At 44.6% G+C, this 18,602-nt stretch overlaps 1 protein-coding gene across 2 annotated transcripts in view; it reads left to right on the top strand.

Moving 5' to 3' along the window:
• Positions 1-18,602, top strand: part of MRE11 (MRE11 double strand break repair nuclease) — a 295,853-nt gene that overhangs the window by 138,664 nt on the left and 138,587 nt on the right. For both annotated transcript variants that reach the window (XM_077298437.1, XM_077298438.1), the window contains one exon: positions 7,869-7,975. In XM_077298437.1, the coding sequence (XP_077154552.1) occupies positions 7,869-7,975 (107 nt within the window). The remainder of the gene's footprint in view (positions 1-7,868; positions 7,976-18,602) is intronic.

Here is an 18,602-nt window from a genome sequence, read left to right as displayed (position 1 = left end):
GAAACGCACGTTTCCAGTTAATGCAAAAATAAAAGCATTAATTGAGAAAGAGTGGAAAAGACCTGAAAAAATGGGTTCTTTGCCCTCTTCATCCAAAAGGAGATATCCCTTTGAAAATAAAGACTCTGAACCTTGGGAAAAGATCCCCAAAATTGACGGAGCGGTAGCCAAATGCTTAAAAAAATCATCCCTTCCATTAGAAGACTCGGGTGTTCTTAAAGACCCGCTTGACAAAAAAGCAGATGGTTTTCTCAGACATATCTGGGAAGCCTCAGCGGGGGGCCTGAAGCCAGCAATCGCTGGAACTTGTACGGCCCGCGCTCTGATGGTCTGGCTACAGCAGATAGAGGATCAGCTAAGGGACAAGGTACCCAGATCCGACATCCTTGCCAATATATCCTTGGTGCAAGGGGCAGCAGCCTTTTTAGCAGACTCTTCTGCGGATTCCGCAAGACTAACGGCCAGAGCAGCGAGCTTGTCTAATGCGGCAAGAAGAGCCCTCTGGCTCAAAGGTTGTCCGGGGGATTTACCATCTAAACACAAGCTGTGCTCCATCCCATGTGATGGCCAACTCCTCTTTGGGGAAAAACTTGAAGAAATCCTGGAACATGCAGGAGATAAAAAGAAAGGCTTTCCCAATATCCCTAAAGAGTCCAAAAAACCCTTTTTTCGGAGGAGAAGATTTAATAGAGGTCGCCCCCCAGGAGAAAGAAAAAACTGGGACTTTAGGGATAAGAGAGGCTCAGGCTACATGTTCAAAGGGCCCTCTACATCGGCAAAGAAATCCCCCCAATGACATTACGCCAGAAGTGGGAGGAAGACTCTCCCTCTTCTTTCCGGCCTGGGTAAACATCTCCCCCAGTACCTGGGTCATAAATATAATCAGAGACGGCCTCAAAATAAAATTCACCTGTCCACCCAGACGAAACTTTATTATAACTCCCCGAAGAAAGTCCCAGCAGGAACAATCTGCCCTAGAAGCCGAAGTCCTGGGACTTATCCACAAAAAGGTTCTTCTGGAGGTTCCGGTTCAGGAGGAGGGAGACGGGTTTTACTCCCCCCTCTTCTTAATCCAAAAACCGGATGGTTCTTGGAGAACTATTATAAACTTAAAAAAACTCAACCAATCCATAGAGAACTACTCTTTCAAGATGGAGTCTATAAATACGACCATAAAACTCCTTTTCCAACACTGCTTCATGGCAGTAATAGACTTGAAAGATGCGTATTATCATATACCAATGCATCCGGAATATCAGAAATACTTGAGAGTAGCTCTCTATGTCCAGAACCAGATGAAACATTATCAATACACAGCCCTTCCGTTCGGTCTGTCTACAGCTCCCAGGGTGTTCACCAAGGTGATGGTGGAAGTAATGTCATACCTCCGGTCCCGGGATGTAGTCATTGTCCCATATCTGGACGATTTCCTGGTAATAGGAAGATCAGAGTCCCACTGCACTCATCAAGTATCAGTGGTAACATCAACTCTAAGGGAGCTGGGTTGGATAATAAATATCCCCAAGTCCAGACTGCTGCCAGTAAAATTACAGTCCTTCCTGGGGTTAATACTGGACTCCGAACGTCAGCTCTGCCTTCTTCCAGAAAACAAGGTAGACAAAATCATAAATCTGACCGGTACAGCAATACGCCAGCCGACAATGACTCTGAGAAAGGCAATGTCCCTTCTAGGCTCGTTAACATCGTGTATTCCGGCAGTAGAATGGGCACAATTCCACCTAAGACAACTACAGTGGGAAGTTCTCTCAGCCCAAAGACTGCTAAAAGGGCATTTAGAAGGAAATCTATGTCTCTCCCTGGGCGTAAGGGATTCCCTAGTTTGGTGGACTGTGAGAAACCACCTGACAATGGGGGTCCGGTGGCAAAATCCGGTCATAGACATTATCACGACCGACGCAAGCGGTACAGGTTGGGGGGCTCACCTGAGGTCTCACTCTGTACAAGGGACCTGGTCCATACGAGAAAAGAACTATGGATCAAACGAAAAAGAGCTGTGGGCAGTGGAGAAATCCCTAAGACATTTTCTTCCTTTACTCCGGGGTCGCCATACTCGAATCCTGACGGACAATCGAGCAGTGGTGGCGTATGTCAATCATCAGGGGGGAACGAGGTCCAAAGGCCTCATGCAGGCATCAAACATACTCTTTCAACTAGCAGAACAACACCTGTCATCTCTGTCGGCATTGCACATCAAAGGCACAGAAAACACTCAAGCGGACTTCCTGAGTCGCAGAGGCTTAAGGCAGGGGGAATGGTCATTAAACCCCCAGATATTTCAACAAATAGTCCAAGCCTGGGGCACACCAGAGATAGACTTGTTCGCCAACTCCCACAACAGAAAAGTCAGGAGGTTCTGCTCCTTGAATCCGAGAGAACATCCCTTCGCAGTAGATGCCCTACTGATACCTTGGAAGTTTTCTCTGGCCTACGCATTCCCCCCGATAGTGATGATTCCAGCTGTGATCCGGAAGATCAGAGAGGATCAGGCGAATATCATCTTCATAGCTCCTTTTTGGCCAAGGAGACCTTGGTTCTCCCTTCTAAGGCAGATGTCGGTAACAGACCCATGGATCCTGCCAGAGGTTCCGGACCTGCTAACCCAGGGCCCAGTGACCCACTCTCAGGTGAAGGGCTTCCATCTCGCAGCCTGGAATTTGAGAGGGCGTTACTAAGTCGCCGAGGATTCTCTCCAGGGTTAGTCTCCACCCTGTTGAAAAGCAGAAAACCCATAACCTCTAGAATCTATGGTAGGACATGGAAAAAATTTCTCGACTTCCTGGGGGAACCATTGGGGGAGGTGGCTCCAATAGGTCCTATCCTAGAGTTTCTGCAAGCAGGATTACATCTTGGGTTAGCAACCAGCACCCTTAAAGTTCAGGTTTCTGCCTTGGGGGCCCTATATAATTGTAATCTTGCCTCAAATAAATGGGTCTCACGATTCATAAAATCTTGTAGTAGATCTCGGCCAGTTATTATCCCAAAAATCCCTCCTTGGGATCTAAATTTGGTCTTAGAAGCCCTGACTAAACAGCCCTTTGAGCCTTTGCAGGAGTTATCACCTAAGTTACTTACCCTTAAAACAGTTTTACTAGTAGCCTTAACATCTGCACGTAGGGTAAGTGATTTACAGGCCCTGTCAATATGCCCTCCTTATACTCAGGTTTTTGATGACAGGATTGTTCTAAGACCAGACCCGGCTTATCTCCCCAAGGTGGTTCAAAAGTTCCATAGGAGTCAGGAGATTACTTTACCATCTTTCTGTAGTAATCCTAAAAATCCAGGGGAACAAAGGTTCCACATGTTAGATGTGAGAAGATCTATGTTACAATACATGTCTGTGACTAATCAGTGGAGGAAAGACCAAACCCTATTCGTAGCCTTTCAGGGTAGCAAAAGAGGGTGCGGGGTAGCTAAAAGTACTATTGCTAGATGGATCAGGGAGGCCATTAGTTTATCCTATTCTGCAAGTGGCACTCCGGTTCCTGACGGCATCAAGGCTCACTCCACCAGAGCCGTGGCTACCTCCTGGGCAGAGAAAGCTGAGGTATCAATTGACCAAATTTGCAAGGCCGCTACCTGGTCCTCACCCTCAACTTTTTTCAAACACTACCGGCTAGACCTTTCCTCCTCTGCTGACCTAACCTTTGGTAGAAGGGTGCTCCAAGCGGTGGTCCCTCCCTAAGGTTTCATTCTACAAAATTCTCTCAGGTGTGCCGTCATGGGGGAAGGGAAAACACCAAGGTTACTTACGGGTAGCCGGTTTTTCCGGAGCCCATGACGGCACCCGTATATTCCCCCCCTTTTTTTTTCACCCTTTCGGTGTGCACTATTGTTTTGGGTGTGTTTAGTTAATATAATGTGGTGTTGGATTGCCATGTATACTAACCAGGGGGGCCTCTCATGCTCTGAAAACCAACTGAAGCGAGGGAGAGGTACCGCCCTTTTATTTTCAGTAGGGTTCCTGTCCTGACTGGGCGGATCCCCTCTCTCAGGTGTGCCGTCATGGGCTCCGGAAAAACCGGCTACCCGTAAGTAACCTTGGTGTTTTTTCACTATAAAAAAATCAAAAATTCCTGAACGTGAGCACATAGCCTTAGAATTAATTTTATTATTTTCGAGTGCATCATATGATGAAATGAGCGGTGTCAAAAGAACAACTGGTTCCACAAAAAAAAAAGTTATCGCTCTTGAAAAAGAGAGAGAGGAAGAGACGAAAGTGGAAAAATGGACAAGTCGGGAATGGGTTAAATGAAATTTTTTTTTAAAAAAAAAAATATATAAAAAAGAATAAAAATTCAAATCACCCATCTTTTCTTCGGTTAAAAATAATGTAAAATAGAAAAAAAACACACATTGGGTATTGCAGCATTTGTAAGAGTTAAAGCTTTCTATTCCACAAAAAATCCCTCTGACGACTACGTTGACTGAAAAATAAATAAAAGTGATGTTTCTTGGGGCTCATTCAGACGTCTGTCTTTTGCTCACAAGTTCTATCCGTTTTTTTCTCAGAAAGATATTGTACCTAGTACAGTAGTCTATGGGGCTGTTCACATGATTTTATTTTTTTGTGGACCAAGTGCTAAATCGCGGAGACCTTTCTGATACTGATTGAGAGTTGGATATAAGTCAATAGCTCTGGGGAAAAATCGGACAGTACTTGGATGTCGTTTTCTCAGCAAAATAGGAGAAAGTGGATTTTTTTTTTTTTCCATCCAAGAGGAACTGATAAAACTGGGATAAAAATCTGATAAATCACTGCTGAACCTAGGACTGTTTTTCTCGGACATGGAAAAAAAATGGACGTCTGAATGAGCCCTTAGACGAAGGGGAGGAGAATAAAATAAAAACGCAAATACAAAAGTTGTCGGACTTTACAGGGTTAAGTTTCGTCTCTGATCTATTCTCAAGTAATCAGACAGAATTTATTTGATTTCTTGGCCAAATTTATTTAAACACTAATTGATGCTGATGCAATTCCCGGCATCAGCGCAGCAGGAGGGAGATTATCTTTGCCATTATCCTAATGTTCCAGCGTAAACTTGCCTAAGATCGCTCTATAGAGTCGGTGAAGTTAATGGAGGTTTCCCACCTCAAACATATGTTCTCAGCTCTATAAGACCGGATGAAACTATGAAAATAACTAATATACGTTTTCAAGTCTATTTAACTTTCAAAAGAACATTTATTTTTAATATTAACCACTGGAAGAACAATATATGTGGGTATTACAATCATTACCATCAGATAATCCGAGTCTTGATTCCGGCACAGAATAGTAAACATCCAACATGGTCAACTTCTTCTTTTTTTTTTCTAAGGAGAGATAAGCCACAGCCTTAGAAACCTGGCCGCAGCTTACATCCGTGTCCCCATTCAGAACACATGCATGCTCCTCCAAATAGGGAGTACATTAAGAATAGCTGTTATTTTATTCGGCACCAAGCAGGAAAGGTGTGATCTTTACTTGACTGTTACATTTAACATTGCACTGTTGGTAAGGCATCACGGACTGTTACCTTTAACATTGCACTGTTAGTAAAGCATCACAGACTGTTACCTTTAACATTGCACTGTTAGTAAAGCATCACGGACTGTTACCTTTAACATTGCACTGTTAGTAAAGCATCACAGACTGTTACCTTTAACATTGCACTGTTAGTAAAGCATCACGGACTGTTACCTTTAACATTGCACTGTTAGTAAAGCATCACGGACTGTTACCTTTAACATTGCACTGTTGGTAAGGCATCACGGACTGTTACCTTTAACATTGCACGGTTAGTAAAGCATCACGGACTGTTACCTTTACAAAGTAATTGTATTCATGCTTTATCGAAAAATAAAATGTGAGACGTTTACATTAGGCTGGATTCATATTGCATTTTTACCAGGTGGCAGTGGCTCCATCGGGGCTTTCATCTGAATCCCTCAAAAATGGGATCCAGGCACCACCTTCGACTGGACCATTGAGTTTAATGAGGCAGGCAGAGTAACTTTGTGATCTGTCTGGCCTCTGTTTCCACAGTTTCCGCCTTCTTGAGGCAGTCTCAAAGATTTGTACCTGCCTCAAGAAGGCGGACACTGAAACAGAGGCCAGACAGAGCACCGCAAAGTGACTCCAACCGCCTCACTAAAGTCAATGGAGCTGTCGGAGGTTGCTCCTTAATCCCATTTTTCATAGTTTCAGACAGTCTCAATGGAGCCACTAAAATTTGGCAAAAACACAATATGAACATAGCCTTAGGCTTTTTTTATTACTTTCCTCCCCAATACACAGTCTTTTAGTTTCTGCACCTTTCTGCAATAAAAAGTTTGGGGGAACATACATTAAACAGATTATATCTGAGAATAATGGAGCAGGAGAAAACCTTGTGTAAACCGGTAAAAAGTAAGTGACAGCACTCAATGCCAGGCAGCAGCTGCAAAAGAACATATCCGAGGACATGAGAGGAGAAATGTAGAATCTATTGTAAGTTTGGCCGTCTTATGTCCTATGTGAAGCCTCATTTACAGCTGCAATTTGGGGCTTCATATTGTAAAACATGGAGAGGATGGAAATGTCAGCAATTGGAATAAAACATGGGGTGGGAAAGCTTAAAGGGAACTGTAACATTGTACAGGTAGTGATCTGTGGACAGCACTGTATAGAGCAGGAGAAGCTGAGCAGGACGATATATGGTTTGCAGGAAAATATTCTGTATAATTGCATTTTATTCATTCAAAGCTCTTCTTATTTAACATATAGGAGACCAGTGGTCCTATTAGTGGGCTGCCTGCTGTAAGTTTGATAAAATCCCTGATTTATCAGCAGGAGATTATCACTATAGGACTAGTAAACTTCCTGCCAGGTAGTCCTCTTTATTTATGAGCTCTGTATAACTCCGCCCTCATCACTGATTGGCAGCCTTGGCAGTGTACACAGAAAGCTACCAATCAGTGGTGTGGGCGGGGTTATACAGAGCTCAGCATTCAGAGAACTGCTACATGTGTAGCAAGGCAAACGGGGGTTTTATCCAAACTGCAGCACCCAGGAAAGTAAGTGACACATCACTGGAATCCGGGTCTCTACCGCTACCTTTACATCAGATGGGGGATCAAAAACCTAGTGACCGTTTTCCTTTAGGTGAGATAATTTTCTGGTCTAGTTACAACTAATAAGTAGTGATGAGCGCCAGTGCTCGTTACTCGAGTGTGCGTAGGGTGCTCGTTTACATACCGAGCATCACGGGTGCTTGAGTGACATGTTCAAGTCCCCGCGGCCATATGTTTCACAGCTGTTAGCTATAAAACATGCGGGGATTGCCCTTGTTTGTCAGGTAATCCCATCATGTTTTGTGGCCGCAAAACAAATACCCGCGATCCTCGGTGCGCACCCGAGCACCCTAGGCAAACTTGAGTAACGAGCGCTTGCGCTCATCACTACTAATAAGGGAATGCCTGAAAAACCCCAATATATATATACACACACACATAAATCTATGCATTGATACATAACATTATTGTTTGTGTTCTATATTATTGTTGGTTTTTGCACGTTTTCTTTTAAGCTTTACTATTTTTCCAGTCAGTTTGTTTCCATTTTTCACTTTGTCTCATCGGAGCTCCTGTTTTATGCATAAAGGTGTCTAGGTCACAGAAGACCACCGGTTTTACCCATTTCCCATTCTTTGCGTGTCACCAGCTTGCGTTAGCATGTACATTGTGTAGCTGCTAGATGTTCCCGGTCTGTCCTACATCTGACATGTGGGCACCGGCGCTCTCGAGGGCGCGCGTCTGGCGATAACCTTCTAACACCTGCTGTGCGGTGTGTGTGGAGTACACGGTAACCTTCTCTGCTTTTATTCCAGATACCGTGACTATTAATTTCGGGAAACTTGACAGCAAATCGTCCTCAGAGGCGGCAACGCTGAGAGTGGAAGATCTGGTGAAGCAATATTTCCAAACCGCAGAGAAGGTGAATGTGAATCTAGTTGCACATTTTATTATCAAAATAAATACACAATTTTGTTATATATATGTATATGTATATATGTATATGTATATATATATATATATATATATATATATATATATATATATATACATATACATACATACATACATATACAGCTTTGGCAAAAATTAAGAGACCACTGCAACATGTTCAGTTTGTCTGATTTTTCTCTTTCTAGGTATATTTTTGAGTAAAATGTAAATTGTTCTTTTAGTCTATAAACTTCTGACAACATGTCTCCGAATTTCCAAGCAATACATTTTGTTTGTTTTTTTCTGAAAAGGAAAAATTTTCAAAATTGAAAAATAGCCATTGCTTTCAGACCTCAAATAATGCAAAGAAAACAAGTTCATGGTCATATAGAAACAACAATACTAATGTTTTAACTCAGGAAGAATTCAGAAATCAATATTTTGTGGAATAACCATGATTTTTAATCACAGCTTTCATGCGTCTTGGCATGCTTTCCACCAGTCTATCACACCGCTCCTGACGCAAAAATTGAATCAGTTCTTCTTTGTTTGATGGCTTGTGACTATCCATCATCCTCTTGATTACATTCCAGAGGTTTTCACTGGGGTTCAGGTCTGAAGATTGGGCTGCCCATGACAGGGTTTTGATTTGGTGGCCTCTTAATGTTTGCCAGAGCTGTATATATATATATTTATATTTATTTATTGTAGGTTAAGGGCTCGGTCACACATTGCATTCATTTCTTTTGCCCTTCTCTGGAAGGATGGAGGCAGAGGGGCTCTTAAATATTTGGCCGCGCCATTATACACCGAGCGCCTTTACTTGGTTTGGACAGTCAGTCCTCATTCTGATGTCCAGTTTTAATGTACGCCTGCTACCCCTGTGATTTTCACGGATTTTCCATCGTACCTGTGATAGTCTATGGGACCAGTCACATGTCTGTTGGTCTTCGTTCGGTCTGCAGAAAATAGTGTAGACATGTCCGATATTAATTCGACAGTCAGATGAAAATTGGCAATGGAAGTCTAAGAGTCCGTGATCCGAGAAAAAATCTGACCTACTTCGGATGACATGACACGAACAGTGAGAAAGGAGAAAGTGGAGAAGCTATTTGTTTCCTCCACGTACAAGAAAAACTGATGACCCTCAGACCACACTCTGATCAAAATAATCGCCAGAAAAACAAACATTTTTGCAAGATGTCAGATAACATTCGGTGTAAAGGTACCTTCACACTAAACGACTTTGCAGCGATAACTACAGCGATCCGTGACGTTGCAGCGTCCTGGATAGCGATATCGTTGTGTTTGACACGCAGCAGCGATCAGGATCCCGCTGTGATGTCGCTGGTCGTTGCTGAAAGTCCAGAACTTTATTTGGTCGTCAGATCGGCGTGTATCGTCGTGTTTGACAGCAAAAGCAACGATGCCAGCGATGTTTTACAATGGTAACCAGGGTAAATATCGGGTTACTAAGCGCAGGGCCGCGCTTAGTAACCCAATATTTACCCTGGTTACCATTGTAAAAGTAAAAAAAAAAAAACACTACATACTCACCTTCTGATGTCTGTCACGTCCCCCGGCGTCCGCGCTGCTGCTCAGAGCTTCCTGCACTGAATGTGTCAGTGCCGGCCGTAAAGCAAAGCACAGCGGTGACGTCACCGCTGTGCTTAGGGCCGGCGCTTACACAGTGCAGGGAAGCAGACGCCGGGGGACGCGAATGTAAGTATGTAGTGTTTGTTTTTTTACATTTAACACTGGTAACCAGGGTAAACATCGGGTTACTAAGCACGGCCCTGCGCTTAGCAACCCGATGTTTACCCTGGTTACCCGGGGACTTCGGCATCGTTGGTCGCTGGAGAGCGGTCTGTGTGACAGCTCTCCAGCGACCACACAGCGACGCTGCAGCGATCGGCATCGTTGTCGATATCGCTGCAGCGTCGCTTAGTGTGAAGGTACCTTAAGGTATTTTCTGTATGGTGCCGCTCGATGTTTGAGCAATGTCTCCTCACCTGACCACCCACATACTCTGTTATTATGGAATTTGGAATCTGGAACTTCAAGGGCATTATGGCAGTGAAGACAGTGGGAAATTACCGGTCTGAAGCTGGACATCTGCTGTTCTAATAGAAGGTCATAAGTAATAGCACTAAAGAGGCTGATTTATCAATTTCTGTGCAATTAATGATCTGCAAAATGAGAATGGGCTTTTGGGGAACTGACATTTCCGTGGAAACCCCGTGAGTCATCACCCGCTCTGCCGCACCACTGTTTCATTTATAACATTACGGCACTTCTATGTGTATTTTCTGAAAGTTGTCATATTTGTACTACTCTTAAACTGGTCTCAATTTAACCCCCATAGCCAGTTTTCACTGACCAGGCAATATTTTCGGGTATATGCACACGCTGCGGATTTTGCTGCGGAACCGCAGCGGATTAGCTGCTGCAGATTCACAGCAGTTTTCCATGCGTTTACAGTACCATGTAAACCTATGGAAAACAAAATCCGCAGTGCACATGCCTTTACAGTAATTTCCGATTGAAATTTAGTTTTGCGGTTCCTTTGGTAGCACCTGGACACTACTTTCTTTGGTCTTGGGGTCCAGTCTGATCCCAGGGATTAAGAAGATTCGGTCAGTTCCCACTAGGCGAGTCTGAGTGCAGCTGCACCTTGTTACTAGTTCAGTTTGTGTAGCCCGTCAGTACACTGTACGTTGTTTCTTTACTATGCGGGGTACCGACTTGACCTCTGCAGATTTTGGGGCTACACTACTTGCAGATGGCTTAGGTCTTTCTGACTTTGGCGCTGCTGATTTTGGTGTCACCAACTTGTCAGGACTGGTAGTGGTCAGTTGGCTTTTTCTGACATTGAGGGCATAACCAGCCTTTTTCACCCCAGTGACGGGTGTAGGTTACATGATCCCCTGGGTACAGATCCCTGCCCAGGTGTCCCTCCAGGACATGAGATTCCACGTCACGCCGGGTGACAAAGACCTCTGCCAGTAGTCCAGGTTCCTTAAGGAAACCCTAACCCCTTTGAAGGTGAAAGGCCACTATAACGCCCTGTTTCAATGGGCCCCGGTCAAATTGTTTGGCCTTACGTGCCTGAGCTTTGGCCCAGAAATTACGCTCCTCTATAGCTTTACGTCAAGCCTCACTCTCCTCTTCCTTTCTTTTCCATTTTAGTTCCAGATGCTGGCCATACTACTCCCAGGTGAGGATTTCTATATGGGACCCTTCCGGCTGCGCCTCCCCAAGGATGGTCCCACTGAAAGACCACCCCCTCTGCGCTCACCTCCAGTGGTGTGCCTACAGGTGTTAACGGAGCGCTTATGTGCCCCTCCATCCCGTATTCCTGGTCCCAGGGGATGTTGTAGTGGTCCCAACCAGGTCGGGGGGCTGATGGTGTTGGGAGCGGGCCTATTAGTGTCTCATCGGTGGCGGCGGTAGTAGTCACCAGAGCGGGGTGTGGAGAAACGGGGTCAGTGGGTGCTCTGGCCCGGCTGTCTTTAGCAAGACTGTATGGACCACGGCTCATACCACTGAACGCCCGCTCTATCTCCCAGTGGGCAATACACTACACAGACAACACAGGGTTAACGTAAAACAGTGTGGCGATACTTTATTGAACCACAGCACACAATAGCAAACAGAACACTCCCACCAATTACCCCAAGATGGTGCACATTACAGGGCCTCACCATTCCGCTGACTCGTCGAGATAATGGTAGATGTTATGTCAGAGCGCCCAGGGTCGCTACTCCATCTGTGGATGAACGCACAGAGAAGGGGTAATGACAAGCATAGGGAGATGACCAAGAACTGTCCATAGAGTCCATACAAGGTCCAAAGCCAGTTGACACGAGAGTCACCACCTGGCTTATCTGACCATCTCCATGGAACCAGGCGACCAGCGGGTCCCAAACCTGGCTTTCTCCAAACAGATCCATGGTTCAGAGATGGTCACTGGATCAGATCTGTGTCCTTCCAACCGGAGCCGAAAATCCCTAGGTTGTATCCTATAGAATCCTAGATCAGTGTCCCTCGTGATGGTGCCATGATGAATTGGCTGCAGTCCTTTCTCTTGTCTGTTGGGTGGTTTGCAGAATGTCCGGCTGGTAGCTCTGTATAACTTCAGACTCCCAGGATGTGATCTCTGAGTCTTTTTATACCCAAGGCATGTAAGCTATTTTTAGAATTACCCAGGGTCCTTCAGTCCAACATCAAGATAAGGTAAACAATGATGATGGGATAAGTAGCACTATTAGCATATAAGCACACATCAATAAACAAAGCTTAACCCACTCAATGTACAGTCACTATTACAGACTTACACAGTATGTTAGATAGTATATCAGTGGGCAAGTCTGTCTTCTTGACCCACCAGACATAAACACTTAAATTCACAAGCCAATATACAGGTAAAAAGCCAGTTATTTGGTTTGCAAAAACATGGTTGTCTGGGAAATTAAGATACAATCTGGTTTCTTCACACGGGGTCTTTATCTGGGGCAGAAGCAGTTGCTGGAGCGTGGTCAGTGGCTGGGGCGGGAGCTGTCGTTGGAGCGGGGTCGGTCACCAGGGTGTGACGCTGTTAGGGTCTCGCCCTGAGCTCTCAATGCTGACAGTAGCAGACAGTGCAGGGACTCACCCTATTGAAGGAGGAAATAATCGTGCCCAATATTTAATCTATTCATCAATTTCCAGGAGGAATCACAGAGGGACAGCACAATTAGTTGTTATGAAAGATAATCCTCCTTAATATTTGTGCCTTGGTGGGTATGGCTAAAGACTGTGCAATGTGCACGTTTTCTCCATGTGCCGCTCCCCAGCCCCCATTTTTATGTTGTATTGGATTACCAGAATTTTTCCTATTGCTAATGGTGACATAAAGCGAGGAAGAATAGCAGCTGTGTAATCCGGCTGTACCGTATTGTGCGGCCTTCATACTTCACGGGGTCGGATTATGGTGTCGGTGTTTTTTTTTTACCATTGGAAGATTTATGGGGGATTTGTAGTCCGGATCTTTAATATCGCAGGCTTAATGCCCTGATGTTTCCTTCAGTCGCCTCTTTTCCCAGGTTTATTCCGTATTATTCAGGTAGCGGTTTTACTGCATAATAAACTATTGAGGATTTCATAAAAGCAGCAGCAGCAGCAGGAGTGCGAAGGATCAGGGGGTAACCGCTCATTGTTTGTACCGCTCCTTATGGCACATTGTCAGCGCTGAATACTTCAAGGGTTCTTGAGCGAAGGACCTTACGTCCGCCGTCAGCGATTTATTTATGGATTTAGCTGTTGCACTGTGTGCTTTATTTTCCACCAACCGTTTGCTATGTTCCTGCACTAATGGAAAACAGTGGCAGAAAATATCATCAGAAAAAGACCTGTTGCTTCAGTCAGATTTTTGTGTTGTAATGTTGGCAATTTATTTTTCTTTTTCATATAAAATACTAAACCTTATAATGTTCACACTGGCTTCCGGGGCTTATTTTACACTCAAACTTTCTGTTCATTACAGAAACTTTTCAGCAGACTCATTATCATCACAGACAAGATTACAATGACTAGTAACACCTCTATACCTAGCGGATAGCACAGGATCCACTAGTTACAGTAGCTGATGTCACAGCTCACTTCTTCCCCCTCCTCCATTTCTCAATGACCTTTGTGCATGTGGCCATCTCTTCTGGACGCCCGACTGCTGCAGCCAACGAGAACTATGGCTGCCTGTGTGCACTGAGCAATCTAGTATTTAGCACTAAGTGCGCATCGTTTGCTTTGGTCTGCCTGTGTAAAGGGATATAAACGACCACCGATCACTAAACGTTTACCGATCAGTGGTCAGATCGGACCTTAATCTTGATCTTTTTAGGACTTTTTGAAAAGTCGAGTCGGGCGAAATCGGCCGATTTCTCTCTCTCTCTCTCTCTCGCTCTCTCTCTCTCTCACCCCTATGTCATCACTCTGCCCACACTCCTTCATTGGCTGAAAAAAATGGCGCTAAACGCGTCATACGAAACGCGACTTTGGCGCCGAGATCGCGTACCACATGGCCGACCCCACACAGGGATCGGGTCGGTTTCATGAGACGCCGACTTTGCCAATGAAAATGACTGATCCGTTTCGCTCAACCCTAGTCCTGAGCGTTACAGACCAGGGCCGATAGGAGGAGCGGCACAGTTATTACAGGATATAATGAATAAGATAGATAACAAATGATACAATAAAAATAGACAATAGATTAAAAATATATTGATACAATACAAAATAATAATAGTAATAATTGGGGGAGAAAATCAAACAATGCCACAAAAATAGAGCTGGGACACTAGGAAACTTGTTAAAGAGACATTTTACATGATTTGTGAAAAATCTTGGCGTTTAAACCAAGAAAATGTTTCCATATGATTTAACTCAATAATAGCGTGAGTCATCACTTAGCATAAAAGAAATGCAGGAGACCCCTACACGAACAATTGCAGGGTCAAAACTGGCAGGAAGTAATGAAAAGCAATCTAAAGTTGTATGTATGGAATATCATAATTGTGTGTTGAGGGTAATTGTATACTTTGCACTACTTGGCGGCATTTTCAGTCTCTCTGTGCCACGGCCTTGGCATTCTTTTCATCCAGCAGACGGTTGATTATCAGTTCCTTTGTGTTGGTTTTTTTTTGTATATTGTTGAAATATCAGAGAGGATAAATAAGAGCAAAGCCATTCTGTGCGGCTTGGCATAGCACGGTTTTCCTGTTGTCTTTTTTGTACTTTTTTAACTTTTTTATTCCATTTGTAGGTATGAAACATCACAAATGGCTAGTTTATGGCATGGATGTAAAAAAGAAAAAAAATAACTAATGATTTTTATCCAATGTGATTATTTTATGTTGTAGGTGTTAAAATGTTTTTGTTTTTTTTGTTTTGTTTGTATAACCACGAAGGGGGTCTCACATAGCACGTGACGTGGGGGTGCATCTGCAAGGGTTAATTTATCTACTTTCAATCAATCCAGCACTCGGCCTCTGTTATAGGCTACAAAGTGAGCTTAAATCGCACCCCGACACAGCCCAACACTGGCCAAACACATGGGGTGATGATTCCCTCTGTCTGACAAATAAAAGGGCCACACACTCTATGAAAGGTTAAGTATTTGGATTCTTTAGAACGTTCAAGAACCAAACTTATTAAAGTACAGTGCTTACAAGAGAAGGTATAAGAAGAGTGTAACTCTAATGCCGGCATCCCTACGTGTTCCCCCTAGCTCCTCCCGGCACAGACGCTGACATCCTTGCCTCACGGTGGTGTCTTGGTTGCCTGCCGTGGTTCTCTTAAGCCTGTGTTCGCCGCACAGGTCTCCTGACTGGGAGGCATCAAGTATATAAGGCACACACTCCAGTAGGAAGGTGCCTGAGCAACCTTCTCGATTTAGTAGTGTTGTGCAGCTAGTGAGTTGCCAGGTCCCTGTATGTTGTAGGAGTCTAGCCTATTCCTGTATCCCGTGTTGTGTGGTCCTGAACCTTGAAGCCACTTCAGTGATGCCTGATGCCACTCGCTCCGGCAATGCCTGATCCCTGAAGCCATTCTGGCGGTACCTGAGCCTGAAGCCGCTCCTGCGGTACCCAAACCTGAAGCCGCTCCGGCGGTACCTGATCCCTGAAGCCATTTTTGCGGTACCTGAGCCTGAAGCCACTCCTCGGTACCCAACCTGAAGCCGCTCCGGCGGTACCTGATCCCTGAAGCCACTCCGGCAGTACCCAAACCTGAAGCCGCTCCGGTGGTTCCCGATTCCTGAAGCTGCTCTGGCGGTACCCGAACCTGAAGCCGCTCTGGCGGTACCCAAACCTGAAGCTGCTCTGGCGGTACCCGAACCTGAAGCCGCTCTGGCGGTACCCAAACCTGAAGCCGCTCTGGCGGTACCCGAACTTGAAGCCGCTCTGGCGGTACCCAAAGCTGAAGCCGCTCTTGCAGTACTTGAACCAAAAGCCGCTCTGGCGGTACCTGAATCTAAAGCCACTCCAGCGGTACCTGAGCCTGAAGCCGCATCGGCAGTGCCTGAACCTCGTCACTCCGACGGTACCTGAACTTGAAACCCTTCCTGCGCTGCTTATAGAGGTTTTCCCATGAACAAAGTTAATTTTAAAGGTGATTTTAATCAATACATCTTGGAATATTAAGAATTTGCACAATTGGATGTGTTTAAAAATTATTGATAATATTGTAAGGTTAAGGTTATGTGCACACAGTGCGTTTTTGATGCGTTTTCTTTGTTTCTTTTCTGTTTTTTTCCATGCAGAAATGTGTTCAAAAAAGCCTTCATTGCTGTACAAAAACGCATGCAAAAAACACATAAACAAATGCAGCAGAATCACGACAAAATGCGCGTTTTTGCAGCCAAAAGACGCAGAAACCTTGCAGAAATTTCTGCAAATACTCAACGTGCGGACATAGCCTAAATGTGGAATCGCAGCTGATTCTTTTTCTGAGATAAACATTTCCCTGGTTGTTTTTTAAAAATGTTTTACCTCAAAGAAAGAATTATTTGCGATTCCATGCTGTAATGTCTGTATACTCTTTTCTGTCCTCCCCTGTCCACGAGATGTGGTATGATCAGACCATGTCCCTGCACAGTCAGACATGGCCATTATACAGCACACAGCAGCAACATTTATTAGACACATCCAATTGTGGAAATTATTACTATTAACTATTGATTAAAATGAACTTTGTTCATCAGAAAACCTCTTTAAACCAGCACAAGTGTCTATCTTGGTTAGTATTCCAGAGTCCATACTATTGGAGCCTGTTTCAGTGTCCAAATCCTGCCCTGCCGGTGACTCCAAGTTAGTGACTGTTCTGCCCAGTGACCCAGATTCAGTTTTGTCTGAAAATTGTCCGATTCGTATCCTGCCAGTCACTCCGAGCCCGTGTTCATGTCTGCGATCCTGACCTCGGGGGTTAGCAGCTGCGGTACTAGGGATTGCCTAAGAGTGGTACCTGGCAGCTACCTGAAGCTCAAGCCTATCTCCACCATTAGGACCTCTAGCGTAAAAAGGGTAGCCTGTCACGGGGTTACCGCGATAGTGTGGAGCCAGAAGACCGTAGCTTCTTATTGCTCCTACTGCGGATATGAGAAGAAGCACTTCTTCATTTTAAATGTGTTTATTTCTTCTGGCAGAACAGGGGTTAATCAGCAATGTTGGAAATCCCTGTGCTCAGCTCTGCTCTTTTAGCCACTCCTTTTCCCTTTATAATCTGGGCTCTGTTACTAATCCTTGTCAGAGTTAGCATTTGCTGCATGGCTATCGGTGGGAGAGGAGCACATATGAGAAGGAGAGTTGGAGGAGTTATCTGTGATGGTGGTTTGGTTTGTATGCGTGGTAATTTCTTATTCTCTATTTTGTTTTATTCTCCTACCTTCACACCCCGGTGCATTCCTCCGTTATATGTGAGTGAATATTTTGTATGCCTGGAGTTTTCTGTTATCCCTTGTCTCTGCAACCTTGTTTGTCATGTTGGTGTACTACTGTGCACAGTAGCTGCCCTCTTCCCTGGGTGGGGGAAGAGAACAGACAAAGGGCTCACTTAGGAGATAAGGCAAGGGTGGAGGCCCTGGCATCTTCGCCACCTGAAGTATCCTGAGGAGCAGGGCGAGCTAGGGCGCCCCCTAGTGTTAGGGACAGTGAAGGAGCCCCTGGTCCTGAGTCACCCGACAACTGTGTAGTGACATAGCCACTTAGTCACGTCCCTCCTAGGTAAGCATTTCCTGTGGCACAGTGAATCCCAGATCCACATGTGTGACAAAGAGAAAAATAAAACAAAACACAAATATGCAAAACAATTCTGAAATAAAAACTGAGAAAAACACAAATACCTAAATGTTTACACCTAAAGTTATTCTTCTGTTTCCTAGAGGGAAGGAGAAATGAAATATGGATCAGAAGCAGCTCAGGCCGACCCTCACATGTGATCACCTTACTGTTGTGTAACCCATCTTTTTATACTCCTGGTCCTGGGCTCAGGTTTCCAGGACGGCTTAAATTATAATATTAAAATTGCTGGTCTGTGACTGAACCATTGGTTAATTTAGAGGCAATCACATTGCATTTTAAATTCTGTGTGTCCCCAACTCCCCCTTCCACCATATAGTAAATAGGAAATATCCAGCCTGGCTACAATGACCATCTGCCCACTCTTTGTACCTCAGACCCACTAGGCCGATTGACACCCTCAGTATTCTGGTGCAGTCAATGTATACATACATTACATTACTGATCCTGTACTGATCCTGAGTTACATCCTGTATTATACTCCAGAGCTGCACTCACTATTCTGCTGGTATAGTCACTGTGTACATACATTACATTACTATAGATCCTGTACTGATCCTGAGTTACATCCTGTATTATGCTCCAGAGCTGCACTGACTATTCTGCTGGTATAGTCACTGTGTACATACATTACATTACTGATCCTGAGTTACATCCTGTATTATACTCCAGAGCTGCACTCACTATTCTGCTGGTGCAGTCACTGTGTACATACATTACATTACAGATCCTGAGTTACATCCTGTATTATACTCCAGAGCTGCACTCACTATTCTGCTGGTACAG

This window comes from Ranitomeya variabilis, chromosome 3 (genome assembly GCF_051348905.1).
Source record: "Ranitomeya variabilis isolate aRanVar5 chromosome 3, aRanVar5.hap1, whole genome shotgun sequence".
Taxonomy (NCBI): Eukaryota; Metazoa; Chordata; class Amphibia; order Anura; family Dendrobatidae; genus Ranitomeya; species Ranitomeya variabilis.
This window is presented reverse-complemented; position numbering and strand designations above follow the sequence as displayed.